The sequence below is a fragment of the Mastomys coucha genome, unplaced genomic scaffold (genome assembly GCF_008632895.1).
Source record: "Mastomys coucha isolate ucsf_1 unplaced genomic scaffold, UCSF_Mcou_1 pScaffold18, whole genome shotgun sequence".
Lineage (NCBI taxonomy): Eukaryota > Metazoa > Chordata > Mammalia > Rodentia > Muridae > Mastomys > Mastomys coucha.
Window position 1 is genome coordinate 23,996,584 of NW_022196900.1, and position 22,521 is coordinate 24,019,104.

General features: G+C 47.0%; 1 protein-coding gene across 11 annotated transcripts in view; it reads left to right on the forward strand.

Moving 5' to 3' along the window:
• Positions 1 to 22,521, forward strand: part of Znf618 (zinc finger protein 618) — a 167,343-nt gene that overhangs the window by 131,023 nt on the left and 13,799 nt on the right. For 4 of the 11 annotated variants that reach the window (XM_031377612.1, XM_031377614.1, XM_031377619.1 and 1 more), the window contains 4 exons: positions 10,829 to 11,068; positions 14,260 to 14,343; positions 16,168 to 16,212; positions 17,087 to 17,164. In XM_031377612.1, coding sequence (XP_031233472.1) covers positions 10,829 to 11,068; positions 14,260 to 14,343; positions 16,168 to 16,212; positions 17,087 to 17,164 — 447 coding nt within the window. The remainder of the gene's footprint in view (positions 1 to 10,828; positions 11,069 to 14,259; positions 14,344 to 16,167; positions 16,213 to 17,086; positions 17,165 to 22,521) is intronic. The other 7 variants (XM_031377615.1, XM_031377617.1, XM_031377621.1 and 4 more) reach the window with 3 other exon arrangements.

A 22,521-nucleotide genomic window follows, 5' to 3' on the forward strand; every position in this document is an offset into this window, starting at 1 on the left:
CACTGCATAACTATGGGGATCATCCCCCATTCTGAATGTGGAAAGCCTTGGGGAGAAAGACAACCTTCAGGGTCGCAGTATCTAAGCCATTGTCTAGGGTGGTCCCAGGCCTTCAACAGCAGCCTAGGGAGGTGGTTTCCCTGAGGGTATCCAAGTAAGGAGAGAGGCATCTACTGCTCAGAAAGGGTAGGTAGCTTCCCCAAGGAATTCCTCCCTGCTAGCATAGTGGTAAGGCAAAATGCCTCTTTGGATGGCAGCTTCAATCCTGTATTTGCACTGGGTTGTGCTTCTTGGACTGGTTCTGTGGTGAGCTGTTGCATGACCCTTTGCCTGGTGAGCTTCTCTGGGCCCAGGTTTTCCCATCTGTGGGAGTTCTTGTGGCCTTTCTTACCCCAGAATCTGGACTGACATCGGCAGCAGGAGATGACTTTCAGGTAGGCATCTACTGTGGCTCTAATGCACACCACATGGGCAGACCATGGAGAGAGAGTGTGTGTATGTCAGAGGCTCTACTGGCTGGGTACCATTCTGTCCATTTGAGCTCTACTCCTGATGCTGGCGCCCAGACATGGGGGCTGTTTGTGGGTAGCTGCTGCCCAGTGCTGGAGAGCATGCTATCTAGAATGCTCTTAGAGAGAGATGTACTCACAAGACCTAAGGCAGCTGGGTTTCAGCATTTATGCGACTTCTTTTCTTCCCAGAGCATGTTGTTCCATTCATTGTGTTAGTAAGAGGTGTGTGGGCCCTGCACCCCTCCAGGCAGCTGCAAGCCTACCCCTCCACCCTGAAGCTGTGCAGTCTCCCTTGGCAGCATGTGAGGAAGAGCAACACCACTTGCACCCTAACTTCTCTGATATCCTGGTGCTTCCCTCCCAACAAACTCCCCACATCTCTTTCTTCTGTTCATTTGTTTTTTCTCTCTGCTGTAGGCTCTGTTTTTCTGCATCTGTCTATTGAATGTGTTTCTCTGGCACTCACTTCAGAGCATTTTAGAAGCACCTTTTAAAAAAAAATAAAAATAAAAAAAGCATGAGATTTAGGCTAGTTTCAGCAAAGAATGGCTTCTTCAGGAGACAGTGGCCTCAGGATTGGATCTGTGTAGGGCTGGCTTTGGGAGAGGTAGGAGCTGAGTGTGAAGGTGTGATTGGGTGGTGGCCATGGCTGGGCATGTATCCCTGGTTCTGGTGAGAATCTACAAGGCTGACTGACTGCGGGAGTTCTCCTGAGTCCCATGTGTGTGCGCTTGTGTCTGCTCTTGATTTCACTCACAAAACATTTTGGAGACTCACTGGTGTTATAATATCATCTCCTTTGTTACTGCTGATGGATCCCCCACTGTGAAGCATCTCAGCCTGTTTGATCACTTACCTGTTAGCTTGGGTCAGTTCCAGCTTTATGTTGATGCGAATAGAGCTTCTGTGAATGGCTTTTGTGATGCTCTCTGTGGGCTGTGGGTCACTCCTCCAGGATAGATACCAGGGGATGGAGCTACTGGGGAATAAGCTTTGTTTCTTTTTTTTATTATAACTGACAAACCATTTTCCAAGTAGCCCATAGCTCCCCAGGAACTCCAGTGACTGGTGTTGTAGGGTGTTAGGTGCATCAGGGCAGTCTGCTTCTGGTTGTTTTAGTGTGTGGGCAGTGGCGTCTTGTGGATTTGAGTTCTCTTTCACAGTAGCTGGTGATGTTCATGCTCAGCACTGACTTCCTGTCCATCTCTTTATTTTAGTCTAGAAATATTTGTGTAGATGTGTTTCCCTGTTTTTTGGTTTTTTTTTTTGTTTTTAAAGTTTGGTTGTTTGAACTTTCATTGACTGTGGGAATTCTTGTCCATCCGAGTTGGTCCACATCCCTCATCACATGGGTATTTTCTCCGGCAGACCTGGTAGTTTCTATGCAGCACACACGGATGAGCAGGTGATTGTCGTTTGAGAAGCATACTTTATCATTCTTTTCTAGGTAGGTGCTTTCTGGATCTTTCCTTGGGTATCCTTGCCTGCCTCATAAAGGTGAGGCTCTCCTTGGTACTGGTTAGAAGTGTTCCAGGCCTTTCAACATCCATACTTAGGTGTGCAGTTGAGTGGTGTTCACCTGTGGCTGAGGTGAGGCACGATGTTGGGCTTAGTCTGTGTAGACTCTGCTCGTCTGACACTATTTGTTGGCCTTACCTTTCCTTGTTCAGTGCTTCTGTGCCCTTGCTGTGACTAGTTGAATGTCTAAGGGCGAATGGCTTTCTTTTCTATTGATCCATTTTTCTATCTTTATACACACACCATTGGTCTTATTTATTACAGCTCCTTAGGAAATCTTAAAACAGCTCTTGTTAGATTTTTTTTACTTTGTTCTTCTATTTAAAAAAATATGGCTCGTCTAGGAACTTTATTTTTTCATGCAAATGTTAGAGGCTTGCCAGTTTCTACCAAAATAACAATGATGAGGAAAGGTGGGGAGGATAGAGGAAGAGAGGGGCCAAGGAAGAGGAGAAGGAAGAGGAAGGAGAAAAGAAGGGAGGAGGGGGTGGTGGGGGCAGAAAGAAAAAAATCAGTTGAAATATTGTTTGGGATTGCATTGGGATGGATTTGCAGAGCACTGGTATTTCAGTGCTGTTAGGTCTTTGGCCCGTCCATGGCTATGGTGTTGGGTCTTTGGCCAGTCCATGGCTATGATGTTGGGTCTCCCAGCCAGTTCCTGGCCATAGTGTTGCCCTCCAGGGATCTGGGGCTTCTTTAGTTTCTCTCAGTTTCTCTCTGACTGTGTACTCCTCAGTCTTGATGCCTGTTTCATTAGATATTGTGTGACTTGTGATGCTACTGTAATTCTTAATTGAATTTCCAGATTGTTGCTGCCGTTGCATAGGAGCCGTAGAATTTTGTGTTCTGCATCTGTATCCTGCAAGTTTATCAAATTTGCTTGTTGGTTCTCGTAGGTCCCTTGTCCTGTAGATCTCTTGCTCATGATGAAGTGATCTGCTAATAAAAACTCTCTCCTCCCTGGCCTGCATTCTTTCTGATATCTGAGGGCATTGCTCCTCACAGCCTTGTTTTAGGGTGTGTTGCACAGTGTTGAATGGGCGAGATGAGCATGTGCACCCGCCTGCTCGCCATCACAAGGTTCAGTGTCTCATGGTTCAGTGCCGTCTTGTCATCCTTTCCTATTATATCAGCTGCAGTAGGTTCTTGAGACCCTTGTCAGCTCAGGCCACCCTTCACATAGAGCGTGCCGGAAGTAGGGCCTGTAAATTAGGGTTATGTGGTTTTTTTTCCTTCTGTTAATTGTGTGGATTTTTACCTTTTTTTCCCCCTAGAGTAGTAAATGGCATTTGAATCATTGTACCTATGTTTTATTAAAATAGTTGAGAATATCAGAAAATCAGAGTGTGGTGTGAGCCAAAGAAAGTTACAACATTGGGATGTGTCTCCTTTGTCAAAATTTCTGTTTCATAATAATATGTATTTGATGTATACAACTGATCGTGTATATACACACCTATACAGATATAGAAGCACACACTAAAGCTGCCATCCCAGTGCAGATTTTGCAGAGGAACTCTGAATTGCAGGATAGTCAGTGTAGTTTGAGCACTTACTTTCTTTTAAGAGAATCTTTCCTACTCACTTAGATACAGAATTTCTCTGGGTTTTTCCTGACATTTAACCAAATTCTCCCAAGGGCAGGGAACTACAATCTTAGATTAGGAACATGCCCTGTGACTAACCAGTGGGGTGTTACTAAGGATCCTTCATCGAGAAATGAGTCTTTAAAACACTACCAGCCAGGAGTGGTGACGCACACCTTTAATCCCAGCACTTGGGAGGCAGAGACAGGCGGATTTCTGAGTTTGAGGCCAGCCTGATCTACAGAGTGAGCTCCAGGACAGCCAGGGCTACACAGAGAAACCCTGTCTCGAAAAACCAAAAAAAAAAAAAAAAAAAAAAAAAAAAAAAAAAAAAACAAAAAACAAAAAAAACCCACTACCAGTGAAATATGTTAATGCTATAACAAGGTTCCCACCATTTACAGTGTAAAAATGGTAAGCTTTGGTCCATAGATGAACCAAAATTCAGATAATAAATGTAAATCCACAGTTGCTTTGTGCCCTCTTGTAATCCCTTACTTACCATATTCCCATCCCCCAACTGTCACCAGTCTGCCTGTATTGTTTATGAATTTGCATTTCCAACATCTGTAGACTATGACAGAATGTGCCTCATCATTGAGTACTAGCCTGACTTTCTGTAGTTCACTCCTTTCAGTGATTGTATACAGCCATATATCACTTAAGGACAAGAACATTCTGAGAGGTGCATTAGGGTATTTTCTTGTGCAAGCATCAGAGTGTATAATTTACACAAAATAAGACAACTGTGACTTTTTAAAGTGATATGACATTATGGAATCACTACCATATACCGTCGTCTGCCACTGATCAAAGCACGGACTGGCAAGCGATATATGATAGACATCATCCAGCCTTTGTCTGCTTACTCTTGGGTGAATATTTGGATTGGCTCCACCTTGGACCTCATGCAGATGGAGCTGCCATAACTATATGTACGAGTCTTTGTGTATGGCTAGATCATCCGGCAGGTATGTGTTTGAGGACAGCTAGTTGTTGAGGCTGGCAGATAGCTCATTGGGTAAAACGCTTGATGTGCAAGCATGAGGACCTTAATTTGGTTCCCTGGCATCCACTTAAAAGCTGAATGTGGGGGCTCGTGCTAGTGATTCCCAATACTGGGGTAGGAATGGAGAGAAGTGAGTACCAAGCGGGGTAGGAATGGAGAGAAGTGAGTACCAAGCACTTGCTATACAGCCAAAACAGTGAGTTGTGGATTCACTGACAGACCCTGTCTCAAAGGTGCTACTACTAACACCACCACCAGCAGTAATGTGGAGAACTAATAAAGCGATCTGAGGTTAAGGTCTGGCCTCATCTGCCCCAAGGCACAACTCCTAATCCTTCTCAAGTAGTGCCATTCCCTGATGACCAAGCATTCAAATATATAAACCTATGGGGGCCATTCTTATTCAAACCACCGCACTCTACTCCCTGGCCCCCATAGGCTTGTAGCCATATCATAAAGCAAAAATACATGCAGTCCAACATTAACAGAAACCGCAAAAACAATAAAATGTAGAGAACTAATAAAGATATCTGAGGTTGGCCTCTGGCCTGCATATATGCACACACAGATGAGTGCACTAACACACATGTGCACCAACACATACATATCCATAGATTAGCTACAGTTTTCGAAGGTAAGTGAGCCATTTTAACTCGAACCAGTACCGTGTTCTTCCAATAATGTCCTTACTAATGTAATTAAATTAATTAATTAAATTATTTATTGTGTGTCATAACAACTCTGTTTCATAGAAGCAGTTACACAGAAAATTCCCTTTTTTTCCATTTTCTAAAGAATTTATATAGAGTTGAAATTGCTTTCTATAAATATTTTGATAGAAACTCAACTCTTATATTCTTAAACCTGGCATTTTCTTTTTAGGAAACATCATTTAGAAAATGTATTCCCTTTCTAAATAATTATTTACATTTCTATATTTATTTTTATTATATATTTATATTTATTATACATATAAGAACAAGTAATTATTTAAAAATTATAATTGATTTTAATTTAATTCTGTTGTTATCAAATATGTATTGTTATTTCTGATCTTTGGAATTTATTGAGTTTTGTTTTATGGTCAACCATTTATATGGTCGCCCTTTGCTACATTTTTCATGTTCATTTACCAAAATTAATCAATCATGAATAAGCATGTGATTTGTTTTGTAGTATCAATTAGGTTAAAGTTGATTGATGTTTAAGCCTCTCTGGCCTTTCTTGACTTCAAAAAGAAATTGGTTTGCCTTACCAGGTACTACCCCAAAAGCCTCAGAGGCCTCAGCTGGGTTCTCCATCTCCTCTTTAAGATGCATCCATTTTTGACTAGTTGGTTTGGATGTCTGCTGTTACTGCACCCACGATGTCACTGTGCTTTGAAGAGCTGAAGTATTACTGTAAATGGTTCAGTGTCCTTTATCTCTGAAATCAGTTCTTCTGTAATCTTCCCTACAATGCATTATGGCTATCACCCAGCGGGGCCTTCCTACTGGTGTCTATACAGTGTTTCTTTTCCCAGGCTTTTGTTTTGTTTTGTTTTGTTTTTTTCTGACATTTTTAAGTGTAAAAGCTATGGGTAATTTTAACTTCTTTATCTGTTGTGGTAACCTGTGCTTTCCCCTTTTTAGAATATTTTAAAAATTTATTTTTTCAGCTTCAAATTAAAAATGGAACATATAAGCCAGGAATGATGGTACATACCTTTAATCCCAACTCTCAGGAGGCAAAGGCACATGATTCTCTGTGAGTTCTAGGTCAGCCAGGGCTACATAAAGAAACCCTGTCACACACACACACAAAGGAACATATAGTCATGGTACAATAAATGTGAAAGTAAACAGAAAATAGAACTATTTCCTTTTAATTGAACACTTTAATACATTTACATTTAATATAGCCTATTGACATGATTGGATTTCATTTGCCGCTATGTATTTTTCCGTTCATACTGCTCATTTTCACTCTTGTTTTCTTGCTTACTGCTGTACTAATAAAGTATTTTCAATTTATTTTGTTAATATTCTCCTATTAGCGCTTTTTTACTTTGTGGTTTACAGTATACATCTTCGAATATCATGAATTTAGGTCATAACCACCAGTCCTCTTTCCAGCCCTCTGAATCCTTTTAAGTACTAGCCAGTAATACTAGTTCTTACCAACCTGATTTTTGTTGATATTCATCAGCTTTGACCAAGGATTTATATTTTTCTTCCCTAATTTCTTTTTCCTCTCCTGAGACTCTAATTGCATGTTTATTAGATGCCTGAATGTGCTTACAGTCAGTTCAGTCAGTGTTTATTTTTTCAGCTGTATTGTTCCTCTGTGCTTCAGTTTGCCCTGCTTTCAGGTTCATTAATCTTTTCTCCTACAGCATCTAATCTCTGCAAACTCCTTCTCAATAGCTACCCTTGTTCTTGGTTACATTCATAGTCTTCTCTAAACTTTTGTGTACTGGGCACGTTTAATAGCTACTTTAAGGTTTATCACTCACAATTTTATCATCATTTTTATTTCAGTTTCTTCTGACTGGTCTTCCTTTTGATTTTTAGCTACATTTTTCTGGTTCTCCTCAAAAGTTAATTGTTTTATGCTGCGCATTGTAGATGGTACGTTGTAGGCTTAACTAGGTTGTGTTTTCTTCCTCTGAAAAGCATCCCCTTCTTTCTGGCAGATTGTCTTGTAGATCAGTCTGATACTTCATAGTCTTGTCTTGAGAAAGGGTTCGAGCAAGTCAGAAGTCATTCTTATTCCAGGGTTACAATAGCTCTTCCAAGGCAGAACCTTTGTGCTGAAGTTATCAGGCCTTTTCCTTTCTGGCCGGTGAGACCAGAATCCTAATCTTGTGCAACTTCTTTGAAACCTCTGAGTGTATACACACACACACACACACACACACACACACACACACAGCTGTTTTCTCTGCGGAGACTCACTCTGCACAAATGATTTACATCTCAGCTAAAGCCTTTTAGGAAGCCTCACTGCACATTTTTGGAATTCCTTCTTTCTTGGCGCAGTTATCTCTTCTTTGTTATTCTGTCCTGCCCTGTGCAGCCTCATCACAAGTCCTGCCCTGGATCACTGTCCTTGTGGTTTTTGTTCAGTGAATGGGTATGCCCACTAGGCCCTACTCTGTGCTGTGAGCTTATCATCTCCAGGAGAGTTTTGGGAATAAGCTGAGACCCCCCCAGGTCTGCTCCATGGACCACACCACCTATTGATAAGGGTTGCAAGCTTTGATTTAAAGCTTTGAGGGTTGTCTGGCTTCATCAAGAACTCCAGTCCTGTCCCAGCCACTGCATCACGGCCAGAAGTCTTCTTTCCATACCATGAGTTTCACCCTTTCCTATCTTCAGCCTTAGCACGGGATTCCTTGGCTTCACCTCTGCCTTATAGAGTGTAGAGACAAGCCACACCTCTCTACCCTCTTTTCTCTGAACTTTTTTTCTACTTGGGTTAATTTTTCAACTTCCTACAGGAGAGACTTTTCACCCTGTCATTGTTTAGGCGTGTTATGAATAAAAATCTCATGTGTATTTCTTACAATGGGAAGGAGTCAGTGTGTCTCTGAGCCGCTCATTCCTAGTGCAAGCCCAGGTAACAGCTCCAGCCTGATGGTGTTCGTATGAGGTCAACATATGGAGTAGACTGGTGGGTATGACAATGTCAGTTGAGAACCTGCTGGGACCCATCGATGCTCACAGTCCACACATTGAGTGACCCTGAAGTGGTGACCAGACCTCCATGACCCTATCTACTTTGCCCTTTGGGGCAATGGGAGGAGAAGGAGAGCCTGGTGGCCCCACTACAGCCTCTTGTTGAGCTTCCTAACTCTGATGCACTCTACCTCGGTATTCCAAGTCTCTCTGTTCTGGCTCTTCAGTGCATCCACTCATGGATGGCATGACTCGTCTCCATCACACCCTGGGATTCTCTCAGGTAATGAGCTCCTACACTCAATGCATGAAGATAGGGGGATGAACTAGACCACTTGGGTCCGTAGAGAGCTAGGGTCATCTATGGTCACAGCATGCGTCATTGATAGCTGTCAGTTCCTGGAAAGGAGGAGGTGATGAGGTGGATGGATGGTCAAGAAAGGCACTTTCAAAGAGGACTTCCTGAGGAAGTGCTTTCCAGGTGTAGCATGTAGGTCTAACAGTCACAGCATGAAAGGCTCAAAGGAAACAGCCTGGGAGAAGGCCTTGAGCTCGATGGAGAACAGGTGTTAGGGGAGTTGAGAATGTGAGGGGCCTGGGCAGAGTCTGGTGAGGCGAGAAGGCCCAGGCGGGATAGCTGGAGAGAACAGATGATTACCTCGGTTTATTGGGTCAGGTGTCTCACAGGTGCCCTGAGGTCCTTGCTCTAAGGAATGCCAGGATTGTCACAGCAGAAATCAAATGTGAAACTATCCCCAGGTATGGTTCTGCAGCCACAGAGACAGGTCTCCAAGGAAAGCTGCTGGCCAGGCTGCTGCTTATGGGCTCGGTCCTTGTACCCACGGCTCTGGTTGTGTGGATCAGTGTCTCATGATCCGTGGAGGAGATCTATGATATTCCTAGGCCTCCTGGAGCTTCTGGCTGCCTGAGATCCCATGTCATCTGGCACCTTCTTCCTGGGTGTTCTTAGGAATCACGGTAGAGCTCCTAGGCCTTAGTTTTCCTGACTCTAAGCAGGAACATCAGTCACAATTTCCTTGTGTGGAGCAGTTACTTTAAGGGTATGTCTCTGGCTTTCTAGATGTCTCACTGAATCCCTGTGAGGCCACCTACTCAGAGAGGGCTGTCCTGCCTCATCAGTGGGTTTAGGCAGGGGAAACTATGTGCCCTGTAGAGTTCAGAGCCCAGGACTGCTGCGGCCAGAGGCCCTGGAGCTAGGCTTCCATGATGGGCTGAGAGTATAGGCCTGAGAGTGAGCCTCCAGCCCTAAGGAGACAGTCAACAGTTGGAGGTGTTCTGGGGCAGCAACACAGTGTTGAATGTGTTAAGAGAAACCATCAGATAAGCCATCCTTCCTGTTGGACTCAAGTCAGAAAGAAAGGGAAAGCATGGGGAGATATCTTTTGCCAGTGGGAGGTCCCTCAGCTTCCCTTACGACCGAGGCCCTGGAACTCTCCTCAGCCATGCTGAATCATGTTAGAGCTGTGACTAAATGACTCCCCTCCCTGTGGCACAGCTGCCCTTATAAAGACAAGCATCTCTGAGGTATGAGGCATGCTCAGCTCCTGGTGGAAGAGAACTGTGATTTGCATGGGGCCTGGATTTCTTGGGCCTCGGCTTCTGCACCAGTATGAGGAATGACTGGGAGCTGAGAGCTGTGAGCTTTTCATCTCAGCCTCTGACATGATAGTTTGAGTCCTCCAGCTTCCAGAATGGACATTGCACTGAGAGCAGGATTGTAGCAAGGACCTGCCTCATGGAGCCAGAAAGTCAAAATGGCTCAGAGCAGTGATTCAGGCCTTGTGTACAGGTGGGGTCTCAGGTGGTGCTCACGCCTGGGGTTTCAGGAATCCCCTCTGTCTGGTCCTGTTCTTTCCATTAGGAGACATAGCTGTAGACCGTCATGAAGTAGGCCTTGTTTGCTTCTCTTCGGTGGGTGTGCACTCTGCCCACCGAAGGCCACCATTCTCAGGACTTAGCTCCCTAGAGGATATGAGTAAGAAAGGCTCCCTAAACCTTACAGGGAACAGTTATACCTCTGTGACAAAGGCAGGCCCCAAGACTCCAAAGAAGAGCAGTTCCCAGCCCCTGTCCACAGGGTTTTGTAAAGCCCCTCTCCCTTCCCTCCTCCACTATCTAGCCCCATACCTTAACCTTCTGCTTCTCACCATCACTTATGGGCCAGATTCCCTTTGAAGGAAAAGGGCTGAGAAGCAGCTATACTAGAAAATGTTCCTGGGGCTGAGGTAACTAGTCCAGATTCCTCAAGGCTAAAGACTAGCACAGAGGTGATGGGGGCCAACAGGAAGCTCTGAGCATGAGCCAGAGGTCAGGCTTCCTGAAGGTAAAAGGAAAACTAGGGAAGATTCTTGACTCTCAAAGGTTCTTGGGCTTCTCCTGGGAGCTTGAGCCCTTGCTTTCTATAGAAGGAGGGCAGGTTGGGCAGAAAGGTATCAGAGTGGGCATTCAGGGACCTGTGGCTGAGAGGCCACTTACTCGGCAGGCTCCAAGGGCCCTCAAGGACTGAGAGCATGACCCTCTCAGGTACCGCCCCCGGGTGGGAGCCAACGGAAGATCCAGACACGGGTTCTGAGTGTTCCCATCCAGAGGTCACCCCATCTCCACGCTTCGTGGCAGCGAAGACCCAGACAAACCAGTCGGGAAAAAAGGCTCCAGCCTCCGTGGTCCGATGCACCACCCTCTTACACCGCACCCCTCCAGCTACCCAAACTCAGACGTTCCGAACTCCAAACTCGGGATCTCCAGCAAGCAAGGCAGCTGCAGGTATTGACGGCCTTTATCACCCATGCCTCCCTGGTTTCCCACTCACCACCTGCCATAGCTGTTCCCCTGCAAGAACAAGACTGGAGTTCCCATCATGCTTTGGTGCAGACTGGGACCCATGGCCTCTGGCCACCTCTGTAACCCTGGGAGACGAAGTTATAAATCTCAACTGGAGGGTTATACAACAAAATTTGCAAACATTTTAAAAGTAATTTGATATTTTTTGCAAATCATGGCCAAATGGGTTCTGTTTTATTTGGCCTTTGTGAAGTTTAAAAGCCTTTTATTAAAGATTAATAGGAAGTATTTGAACATGAGAAGAATCTATATAAAAAGAAGCTTGGGTTTCTGACTATGTTGAGACATCAAATCTGGCTCATGGGCCATGTTCCTGCAGGGTAATGGTTCAGGCCTCCTTCACAGTAGTTGTCTGTGCATTTTCCCCATCTCACAATCCCCACTACCCCCTGCTACATCCCTGCCACAGTGGCTTCGTGGCAGGATGGCAGGTATCACTTTGGATTGTGACCACACTGTTGTCTGTGACCATCCAGGCCTGTATGGATTTCTTGGCATGAGCTTTCACTGTCACCTTTCAGAAAACTATCTCAAGCTGTTTCAGACTGGAAGTGGTCTCCATCAAATGGGGCAGCTGACTGCAGCTCTGTCTCTGTGGGCTCCCACTCGTTAGAGTTTACCCATGAAGCCCTCCAGGAGCTAGAGGCCCAGCAGGAAACCAGAGGATGTCAGCTCCAGAAGTTCCCAGGCCTATGCAAAAGGGGGCTATGGCTTCAGAGGGAGACTGGGTAGCAAGGTCCCCAGTGATCGTTTCTTCCAAAGTAGAAGACATACTATGTGCTAGGACCAGCTTCCAGGAGTCCTGGGACTCAGACTTGCATGAGAAAAGCCTTGGACCACCTCCCCAGATAATGGTGCTGTATTCTCCGAGGCACTGGATCTTTCACTTGCTTTCAGGAGGACAAAGCTATCCTAAATGTACAGAATGTTTGCATTGAGAGGTCAGATGAATGAGCCACTGAGGGCATTCATTGGTAACCTAGTATTCATTGTAACCTGTGCTTGCCTTTCCTCTGGTTTAAGAAGCTAATTTGGGCCCAGCTGTGGTTTTGTGTTTACTGTACTTATATTTCTCAAAAGGAGGGGAGTAAACCAACCTTGAAGTTGATTTACATTTGAAGGATTTTTCAAATGCTGTGTTGTGACAGTTGTGGTTTTGCCTGCAGGTGGAAAGCTAAGTCAGGAGGATCAAAAGTTCAAGCCCTGCCTGGGCTACAGATTGGGTTCAAGGCCAGACTAATCCACTTTGTTAGACCCTGTCTTAAAGTAAGAAAAGAGGGTTGAAGAGATAGCTCAGTGATAAGAGTGATTGTGGAAGCCTTGCTTGGGGTTCCATCCTCGGCTCCTTAAAAGAATTAGATTGTCCACCATGGTGGTAGACATTGACTCACCAGATTGTAGGGACATGGCTTTCTTGACTGTACTCTCTTCTTGAGCTCTGCGGCTGAGTTTTTGAAGGGCCATAGCGTCTGCAGAGAATGGTCTGTAGGGACTGGCATTTGTCAGTCACTGAATGTGATTATCTCTAGGCAAATGTCTAGAAAACCATGGGCACATCAATGGCTGCCTCTGTGAGACTTGGAAGCCCTGTGGTAGACCTTCCTTAGGCAAACTGTATGGTCAAGTCCAAGGGCACCAGGTTAGGGGCTGTGAAATGGTGCATGTGAGAAGTTGAGATTGTCATTATCCTGGAGAATATGGCTGTTTGTGTGCAGGTCGACATGCACACATGGGCTTATATTTCACCTGACCTGTCTGTTCCCCTGTGAACATAGACTTAGATAGAGAACGGGGAGCACCTGACTTCCTTCTTACAGGGGAGGCGCCTGCCCCCAGATAAAGCCTTGCATGCTATCTTAGTGGGTCCAGGAGCCTGGCAGCTTCAGTTCGTTTCTCTGCCTGTTAAATGGGTGGTACTGCACTCATGATGTTGGGAGGATTATCTGGTATACAGTAGGTGCTCAAGAATGAGAGCCCCTCACCCTTGTAGATAAAGAATGAATGGGCCTCTGTCAGTTTACATGCTGTCTGGAGGTACTCAACCAAGCTATTAGGGGAACAGAGGAAGCATGGTCCTTATAGTACCAAAAAGCCTCTACAGGCTATGGGAGAGTTTGAGGTAAATGGAGAAGACCTGAACAGGCCTACAGGAACTGCCTCTGACTGGCTGTCTCATTGTCCTCCATGTTATCCTTCGCCCAGACCACCAGCACCCAGCCCTTTGTTGGGTAGGATGGACCTGGTGAGTGGTGTTTCACCAAGGGATTTCCAAATAGCACCACTTGGAAGGATATTGCAGAATCTAGTCTTTACAAATCCCTGTGTTTGGGGGGCAGGTTAAGTTTAAGCCCAGTGGCTCTCCTGGTCAGTGTCTCTGAGCTTTTTTCATGCAAGTCGTTGAAAGGGGCAGGGATGGCTGAGTATCTCAATTTAACTTTCCTGAGACCTTCGCTCCTGGATCAACCGTGCTCTGTAGTACCCAGAGCACCATGGAAAGAAGAAGTGCATTATCTTCTGCTGGTGTAGGTGGGGCTGTAAGTATAGAGTCTTGCTTGGCCGAGCCCATCCCTGCATTGTGGGATTGCCAGAGAGATCCTGGGAGATGTATGCTTTGGGGAAGGCGCTAGACACAACTGACAAGGAGTTAAGCACTCCTACCCCTCTATGTGAGTTCTGACCCTCCTCACCCAGTCTTTGGCCTTCCCAGAGCAAGTATGAAACTACCCCTTCCCGCCTTGTCCTTGTGTTCTGTCCCAGGACATCCTTTATGCCTTGGGATTCTTGTTCAAAGTTGCCTCCAGGAAATGGGCTGACATCCTCAATCCTCCGCTGGAGGCTGTAGCAAACAGAATTTTCCAGAGAAAACAAGAAAGTTCATCCTAATGACTTAACCTTATATATATATGTCTGTGGAGTAGAAAATGGGGCCCTGCCCTGTTTGTTTTCTCCATTTCACCAGTGTGTCCTTGGGCAGGTCACTCTTTCCCTCTCCATCCTTCTATCTCCCAGACACACATTCTCTGAGCTCCAGGGGCCTCCTGCCCACTTGGCCCTGACAGCCACGCTGACCATTCCCCGTGGCGTATCACACCCCCCCTTCTGCCTCCTCCCAGCAGAAAACACCTTCAGTCGTCGAGTAGAAAGCAAAGCACAGAACCACTTTGAAGAGACCAATAGCAGCTCGCAAAATTCCAGCGGTGAGTGTGTCTGTGGTGTGACATGGGACATCACGTGTGGGCTGTACTCTAGTGTCACCTCCCACAGAAGAGCAGGTACCTATGTCTGGGGTCTTCTGGTGCGTGGTGGGGCTTGTTGGGAGGGGGGCTGGGTAGGGCAATGGAAAGACAGTAGAGCTTATGAGAAGCAGAAGGGGCCTTTATATCCGTGGGTGCCCTTCTGTGGCTGCATTTTGTCCTTTGGCCCTTGCCCACAGAGAGGGGGAACTTCCTTAATCCCAAACTTAGGCATCAACTTAGCCAGCCCAGATGGGTAACTCTAAGAGAGCCATTTGCTAAGTTAAGAGTAATGCCATATATAGCAGGTTTCTTTCCAGGAGAGGCAAATGGGGCACAGTAGAGATACTGGAGCCAGAGGTCCCAGGTTCTGCACCCATACTAGATCTCTGACAGCAGAACAGATTCTCTTCTAGATCCTGCAGTGTTGTGGCTTTGCCTGAGAACTCCTGGTGGTATTTGCTGCCACCTGGTGGCTGCCTTGTGCTGGCTCCTTGTGGCACAGCTTGGGACTCCAGGGTGGATGGTCACCAGCAGTCCCTATCTTAGAAAGGGACAGGAAGGGTTTGTGCACAGTGGTGGCCAGGACAGGAGGGGATAGGTCTCCTGCCACTATGAAACTGACGTCATTCAATATTAAGCCTGAGTGAATGCCCCCCTGTGCTGACACTGTCTGGTATATACCCGTAGCGGGTGCCCCTTGGCCACCATGGGCTTCAGCAATTGGTTAGGAGCACAGGCGCCAGGTATAGACTTCTGCTTAGTAGTAGACCCAAGCTGCCTTGAGGATAGGTTTGACCTCAGCTCCACTGGTTCTGGAAATAGTGGTCTAGATGAGTCCTAACTCCTACTGGGCTAGAAGTGGCATGAGGAGCACAAACAGCCTCATAGGATACAGGCAAATGGGGTGGGGGTAGAGGGGTAAGTGTTGCTTTGGGCGTCGTTTGCCTTGTTTACCTTGGTGTAAATCAAGCAGTTGGCACAAGTGCTACTTGGGTCATCACTGTGACCCTCAGAGCTTCTGTAAGGGGTTGGTCTAGGAGGGTTGGCATGACCTGCCCCGGGCCACAGAGAAGAGCAGCCTGGAGCTAGTAGAACAAGAGTCTCCTGTCATACCCTAGGCTCCCCACCCAAGCCATGTGGCACCCCTTATACCTCTCCTGCCACCAGGGCTAGCGTTTGTGTAGGGACAGCACTGTCATGGGCTGCTGCTGCTGGCAGCCACCATTCATTGAGCACTTACGACGTGGCTGGCATGTGTTCGGAGCTTTGTGTGTTGTATCTGTGTTCACCCTTACCAAAGTCCTGTGGGGACAGTGTTCCTGTTACTCCCACTTTCTGGATTAGGAAAAATGAAGCTCAGAATAAGTCCATTGTAGCCCCAGGTCCCCCAGACTGCAGTGGAGCCAGAACCCCAATACTCTGCCTGCACTCCACTTTGCTGCCTGCTATATTGGAGGCTTGCCAGCCCCACTCTCTGGCAATGCCAGACAGTAGGAGAGCTTGCCAGAGAACAACCAAGTGGCCAAGCACATGGCCATATGGGCATCATACCTGAGTCACAGAGCCTCACCATCAGAGCACCCTAAGGCCCTACCAATATCACGAGACACTGCCTTCTCTGATGACTGTGCTTCTCTGCCAGCACCCTCTTGCCCATCTTCCCACATAGACTTTGTGTCCACTGAGGTACTCCCTCCACCGAAAGGGCCCTCTGGCTCACCAGCTGTGATGACTTCACAGCCCCAGGACTGGAAAACACTTAGCTAAACTGTTTCTCTTTTGCAGAAACTGCAAGTCCCCTGATTTCCAACCCTTTCCCTCTCCTGCAGAGTAAGTGATGGTCCTGCTGGGGGGGTTGAAGGGTGCAAGGCAGGACAGAGAGTGACTCTGCTGGCCTCCCTGAGGTTTAGACAGGCCTTGGGCCACCCTCAGGGTAATCCCCACCTCGGGAGGGAGGTGGAGAGGTGTGCTCAGGTAGGTGGAACCCTGAGCACACAGGAGGGGGGACAGGTTACCCACTCCTGGTTGTCCAGACAGCCTCAGGACTTCTCTTCCAAGCTGCCTTCCTCCCGCTTTCCCCCTCCCCTTCTACTTAACAGTGTTTTCTTTCTTTCCTCCCACTGCCCCCTCTTTGCCAGGCACCAGTGGGCGTCCTGGATACTCTGAGCTTTTGACGTTGGTGCGGCCGGTTCGGCTCAGCCCATCCTCCAGCTTCTCCAGTTATACCCACCGCCTCACTTCCTCCTCTCTTGCTTTTTCTCTCACTGTTTCCCCCACTCCCATTGTGAGTTTCCTTGTTCATCTGTGCATCCATTCATTTGTTCCCTCCATGAGCAGGAACCCTTGTGTGGTCCCTTGGGTAGAGGGTTAAGTTGTGAATCCCAAGGGACAGAGTCTGTCTCCTGGGAGCTCTTGTTGCCTGGATGTTGTCCTTCCCATGTGCTCAGAACAGTGCCAGCCACCGAGTAAGCACCCAGTAAGCCACAGGCCCATTGAGTTAGCAGCCTGTATCTGTGTGGCTTCCCTTCTCTGTGCTCCTGCCTCTCCTCAGCCTTTCTGTCTCCAGGCTAGTGACAGGCCAGTGGACAGGCTGGGCCCAGGGCCCCAGGTATGCATCTGGATCCCCACCTTCAAAGCTGCCTGCGGTCCAGTGTCAGGGTGCCTGAGTATGGGCCACCTGTCACATGCCTACCTGTCTCCCTAGAACCCTACACGTGCGGCGCCTGTGGGATCCAGTTTCAGTTCTACAGCAACCTGCTGGAGCACATGCAGTCCCATGCAGGTAAGGCCCAGAGGGCCCCCAAACACGCAAATGGAAGCCACCAGCAGAACCCATCCAGAGCACACACACCCTCTCCATTCCACCAAAACCGGATACACACATCCCTGGCACTTTCCGGGAATTTACCTTCTAAGCCCCAGCCAGCCTGTCCTTCATTGCTACCTAGTCTGAACTCTGTCATCTCAGCTCTGTCTCAGGATGGTTTGGGGAGAAGAGAGGAAGATGGGATTTCCAGAGGTTGCAGGCCCAGAAAAGAGACCTGTAAATGGGTTCAAGGTCAACATGAGCAGAAGCTGATGGTAGAGAGGCCAGCAGTTGGGTAGATCGTGCTCGGGCCTTCCCTGGGCAGTCCTGTGCACTGACCATTTCCATCTCTCTAAAGCCCTGGTTCTCAAACTGGAGCTCATAAAGGAATGAGCAGGGAGGAGGTTGGGGCAGAGGGAGTCCACAGGCTGCCAGGGCTAGGACTGCTCTCCCTCACAGGCTCAGCCATCCACTGTTAGCCTTCTGCAACCGTCCTCACCCTTACCGTTGAATAGCCCAGGAGTTCAGCTTTCCAGTCTGTATTCCCAGACATTAAACACAGTGGCACCAGCTTCTGGTCTAAATTCTGCTTGGTCAGAATTACTGTGTGTCAATAGGGAGAGTCCCCAGGCCCCAGCACTTCCACAAACAGTTATTATGTAGCCACACAGCCATTGCAAAAAGCCTGGCTGGGGACCTCCCACATGGGTACTCAGCGATCCAGGTCCCTTCCCTCTTACGGTCCTATAGGTCCCTTCCCTCCTACTGTCCTATAGGTCCCTTCCCTCCTACGATCCTATAGGTCCCTTCCCTCCTACTGTCCTATAGGTCCCTTCCCTCCTACGGTCCTATAGGTCCTTTCCCTCTTACAGTCCTATAGGTCCCTTCCCTCCTACGGTCCTATAGGTCCCTTCCCTCCTACGGTCCTATAGGTCCCTTCCCTCCTATGATCCTATAGGTCCCTTCCCTCTTACAGTCCTATACACTCCTGGATCCTCAGAGGGTTTCATCCCTGACTGGTAGGTGTGGGGAGAGGCAAGGGGTTACACAAGTGACACAGATCCTAAATGCTGTCTCCATTGGCACATGACCATCTTAAGTCTGTGGTGGAAGGCTGCTCAGGGCCTCTATCCAGGAACAATCCAAGACTTTGCAGAAGGAACTGTGCATCTGGACAGTGGGGTAGCCAGTACCTGTCCATCCTGAGAGTTCTTCTAGAGGCATTTGAAATAACACATGAAGTGCGGTGGTGGTACATCCCAGGTGCCCCTGGGAACCTGAGACAGTAGGATCACAAATTCAAGGCCATCCTTGGAGACACAGACCTCATTTCAAAAAAGAAGACCAAAGAAAAGAAAAGAAATACTGTATGAGATGTGTGTGGTTGTATGATGTGGGCTGAGTAGCTGACATGGTTGTTATCATTTGTGTCCCCTGAGGTTTACAAAGATGGCAGGCAGTCCTCCTGACTAGCTCACCTATCCAGGTTGTCTTAGTCACTGTTCTGTTGCTGGGAAGAGACGCTATGACCACAGCACCTCTTACAAGAGAAAGCCTTTGACGGTGCTGGCTTACAGTATCAGAGGTTTAGTCCATTTTCATCATAGCAGGGAGCATGGTGGCATGCAGACAGATGTGGTGCTGGAGAAGTAGCTGAGATTTCTACATCCAGATCCCCAGGCAGCAGGAAAAGAGAAATATTGGACCTAGCTTTGGCTTTTAAAACCTCAACACCCACTCCCAGTGAACACACTTTTTTCCACAAGGCCACACCTGCTCAGCAACGCCACACTTCCTAATCCTTCTCAAGTAGTGCCAAGCATTTAACTATATCATAAACCTATGGGGGCCATTCTTATTCAAACAACCACATTCTTCTCCCTGGTATCCCCTATTCCCCCATAGGCTTACAGCCATGTTGTAAAGCAAACTTCAAGAGTCCCCACACAGTCTCCACAAGTTCAAAGTTCAGAGTCTCTTGTATCCTCAACTCTAAAGCCAGAATGTGGCCAAAGCTGCCAAGCTCTGCTGCTTGATGGGGCTAAAACATGGCCCCCTTGTTCAATTACATCTGCACCAGTTTCCTGTTGTTGATGGTTTCCTTCACTGCTTAATCTTCTCTTCAATCCCTTTTCCACAGGTTGGAAGCTTAGCTGGGTAAGGTCTGACCCTGGGGTTACCACTTCCTTTATTCATTTAGTTTCAGGTGGTTTTAAAAAACATGCTATGTCCTTGAACACAGGACATAGCTCCATTACATGTCCTGGTCTGCTTTTCTCTTCAAACTGTACATTTTGTAATTTTCCTTAATAAGCTTGCTCCTTTTTATAATAGATCTGCATAAGAGTGGCTACTAATAACCATGTGGAAACTAGCCACATTTTTTGCCAAGATATCACAAAAATGGTCTCTAGGCCATTTATAATATTTATATTATTTATAATATTCTTTCCCTCTGAAACTCCTTGAGCTGGACCCCCAGCACTGCTTTCCACACTCCTTCTAATGAGGCCCATTAAGCCGCACTAAAAGTCTTCAACGGAGTCCTAATCCAAAGTCCCAAAGCTGGTCAGGCCTGTCACAGGAATACCCCACTCCCTGGTATCAACTCCACCTTAGTCAGTTTCTATTGCTGTCAATAGACACCATGACCACAGAAATTCTTATAAAAGAAAATATTTCATTGAAGCCTCACAGTTCCAGATGTTTAGTCCATTATCATCATGTCAGAGGGCATGGTGCCACCCAGCAGACAAGGTTCTGGTGAAGTAGCTGGGAGTTCCATATCCAGATCCATGGGTAGCAGGAAGAGAGTCACTAAGCCTGACTGACTTGGGCTTTGGAAATCTCAGAGCCCACCCCCAGGAACACACTTCCTTCCACAAGGACACAGCTACCCCAACAAGAACTTACCTCCTAATACTTCTCAAGTAGTACCACTCCCTAGTGACTAAGCATTCAAATATATGTCTATGGGAGCTGTTCTTATTCAAACCACCACGCAGGGGTAGACTTCTTCTTCCATTAGATAATGTGATGTTTGTTACTCCAGCCTCTGTTCACTCATTTCAAAGAGTGCTGTCCATGAGGCAGTAATTCATAGTGCCTTGGGAGAGCTCCCCCCTCCTATAAATCATTTTACAGACACACACAACTGAGCTTTTAAGGGGTAATCAGGACTCCAGGGTTCTAGTTCTGCTCCCCAAATGCCTCGAGACTTCAGGCAGGAAACACTCCCTATCTTTAAAAGCAAGGACACACAGACCCCTGTTGTCTGCTGTCGTTGCCTCACATTTCAGGTGTCTCCAGTCTCCCAGTGACTCCATCAGTCAGGGATGGATCAAAGCATTTACACATGCCCTCAATGGGAACTTACAGCTCTGGAGGGTGGTAGCCATGGTCCCTCTCTTTGGATACCATGGTTCCTGAGCCTTACAGCCCAAGCCTCCCACAGTTAACCACAGTTAAGTCATATTCATTTATGCTCCCCTTTCTGTCTGTCTCTGTTTCTCTGTTTGCCTCTCTCTGTCTCTGTTTCATCTCTCTGTCTCTCTGTCTCTCTCTCTCTCTCTCTGTGTGTGTGTGTGTGTGTCCTGTAAGAGTTGTAACTAGGTATGAGTTTGGATGTGGGTGCTTCCCCATCATTCTGGCAGATGGTGGATGATGATTCAAGTCTGGGCGGAGCCAGGAAGTGGTCCCACTATCCCCCAACATCTTGGCTTGTTCAGAGTGTCAGAAGGGCTGCTTTGTGCTGGTCCAGCGCAGCTAGAGAATGCCTTCCTCACAATCCAGTGCAAAGCCAGGCAGAATCCCAGCCAGGCTGAATCAGGATTAAAGGATTGGCTTCATGGAGGGAAATTAAGCATTGTGAGCTGCACAGTTCACAGCGCCACTGATAAGGGGATCAGCCTCAAGTAACACCAATCTCATTAAGAGCCTCTGAATGGCACAGGCTAATTCACACTAGTGAACTTACGTGCTGAAGGGAACCTGTCTGCCCAGGTGACCAGTCAGGAGTAGGACTAGTGTTATGATGCTAACTATAGTGAATGGTAGTGAGTGCTTGCCATGTGTTGGGTACTGGCCTTGGGTCAGGTATGGTGACTGTGGTATAGGAAACTACAAATGTTGACATTTCCATCCCCTTTATAAAGGCCTAGAAAACAATCTCTGGCATAGCTAATAACTATCTAACATCATTTCAACTGATATTTGCTGCCAGGTCTTGGTCTGAGAGTTTTACATATATTCACCATTTAATTCTCAAAATAGCTCCCTAAATGGCACATTAACTCCGTATTACAAAAAAGGATGCTAAAGAGCTGGAAAATGGCTCTTAGTACAGTGTTTGCCTTGCAGGAATGAGGATCTGAGTTCAGTTCCCAAAACCCACATAGAATGACTAGGCATGGCAATGCAAACTTGTAAACCTAGCCTGGGGAGGCAAAGAGAGGTGACTCCTTGGGGCTCCCTGGCCAGCCAGCCTGGCCTATCTAGTAAGGTGGATGCCAGTGATAGAGTCTGTATCAAAATAAAATAAAATAGAGAGAGTGGCCCCTAAGGAACAACAGTCAAGATTGTCATCTGGCCTTCACACATATTGGCATGCACACAGCCCACACTGCATATGCTCACACACATGCCAAGAAAAAGGAGTCTGAAGCAAAAGTGATTAAATTCACTTGTCAGGGTTATAAAATCAGTGATAATTAGACCAGGATTCTCACTCTGGGAATGAGCTCTGTTTAGATTTCATGGCCTTTAACATGCACGCTGAAGCTGTGGTCTGCCCTGGTGGAGTCAGTGGACTGACTCAGGGCTGGGCCCTTGAAGCCCTCACCAGTAGGGGGTGGAGAGCACAGTTAAGAGGCACCCAGGAGTTTTTACAGAGGATAAATTAAATCAGTGGCTCTCTGTTTTAGACTGGGGAGGTGGCCAACCCTGATTTCTGATCCCTTGAACTCATGACTTTGGAATTCCTCTTTTCCACTGTAAGAGTTGGCAAACTTTTCTTCCCAGAGATGAGGGTTCAGAGACTGTGATAACTTCTCTGACCTGGCCTGACCTTACTCCGTCCCCTGTTGGAGATACAACTTGAGTATCCCTCTTCTGAAATGCTTGGAAACAGAAGTGTTTCAGTTCACACATTTCAGAGTTGGAGATATGCCGCGGACAGGGGTTTCTCGCGGGGTCCCTTATTCCGCAGGACGATGGGTTCTGGCCAGGTGGGCACGGGATTCGGCTTTGACAAACAGACTACCCACCAGTGATGTAAGATCTGAGTGTATTTCTTTAAAAATGGCATGAGGCTTTTACAATCATTGCAAAAGAGA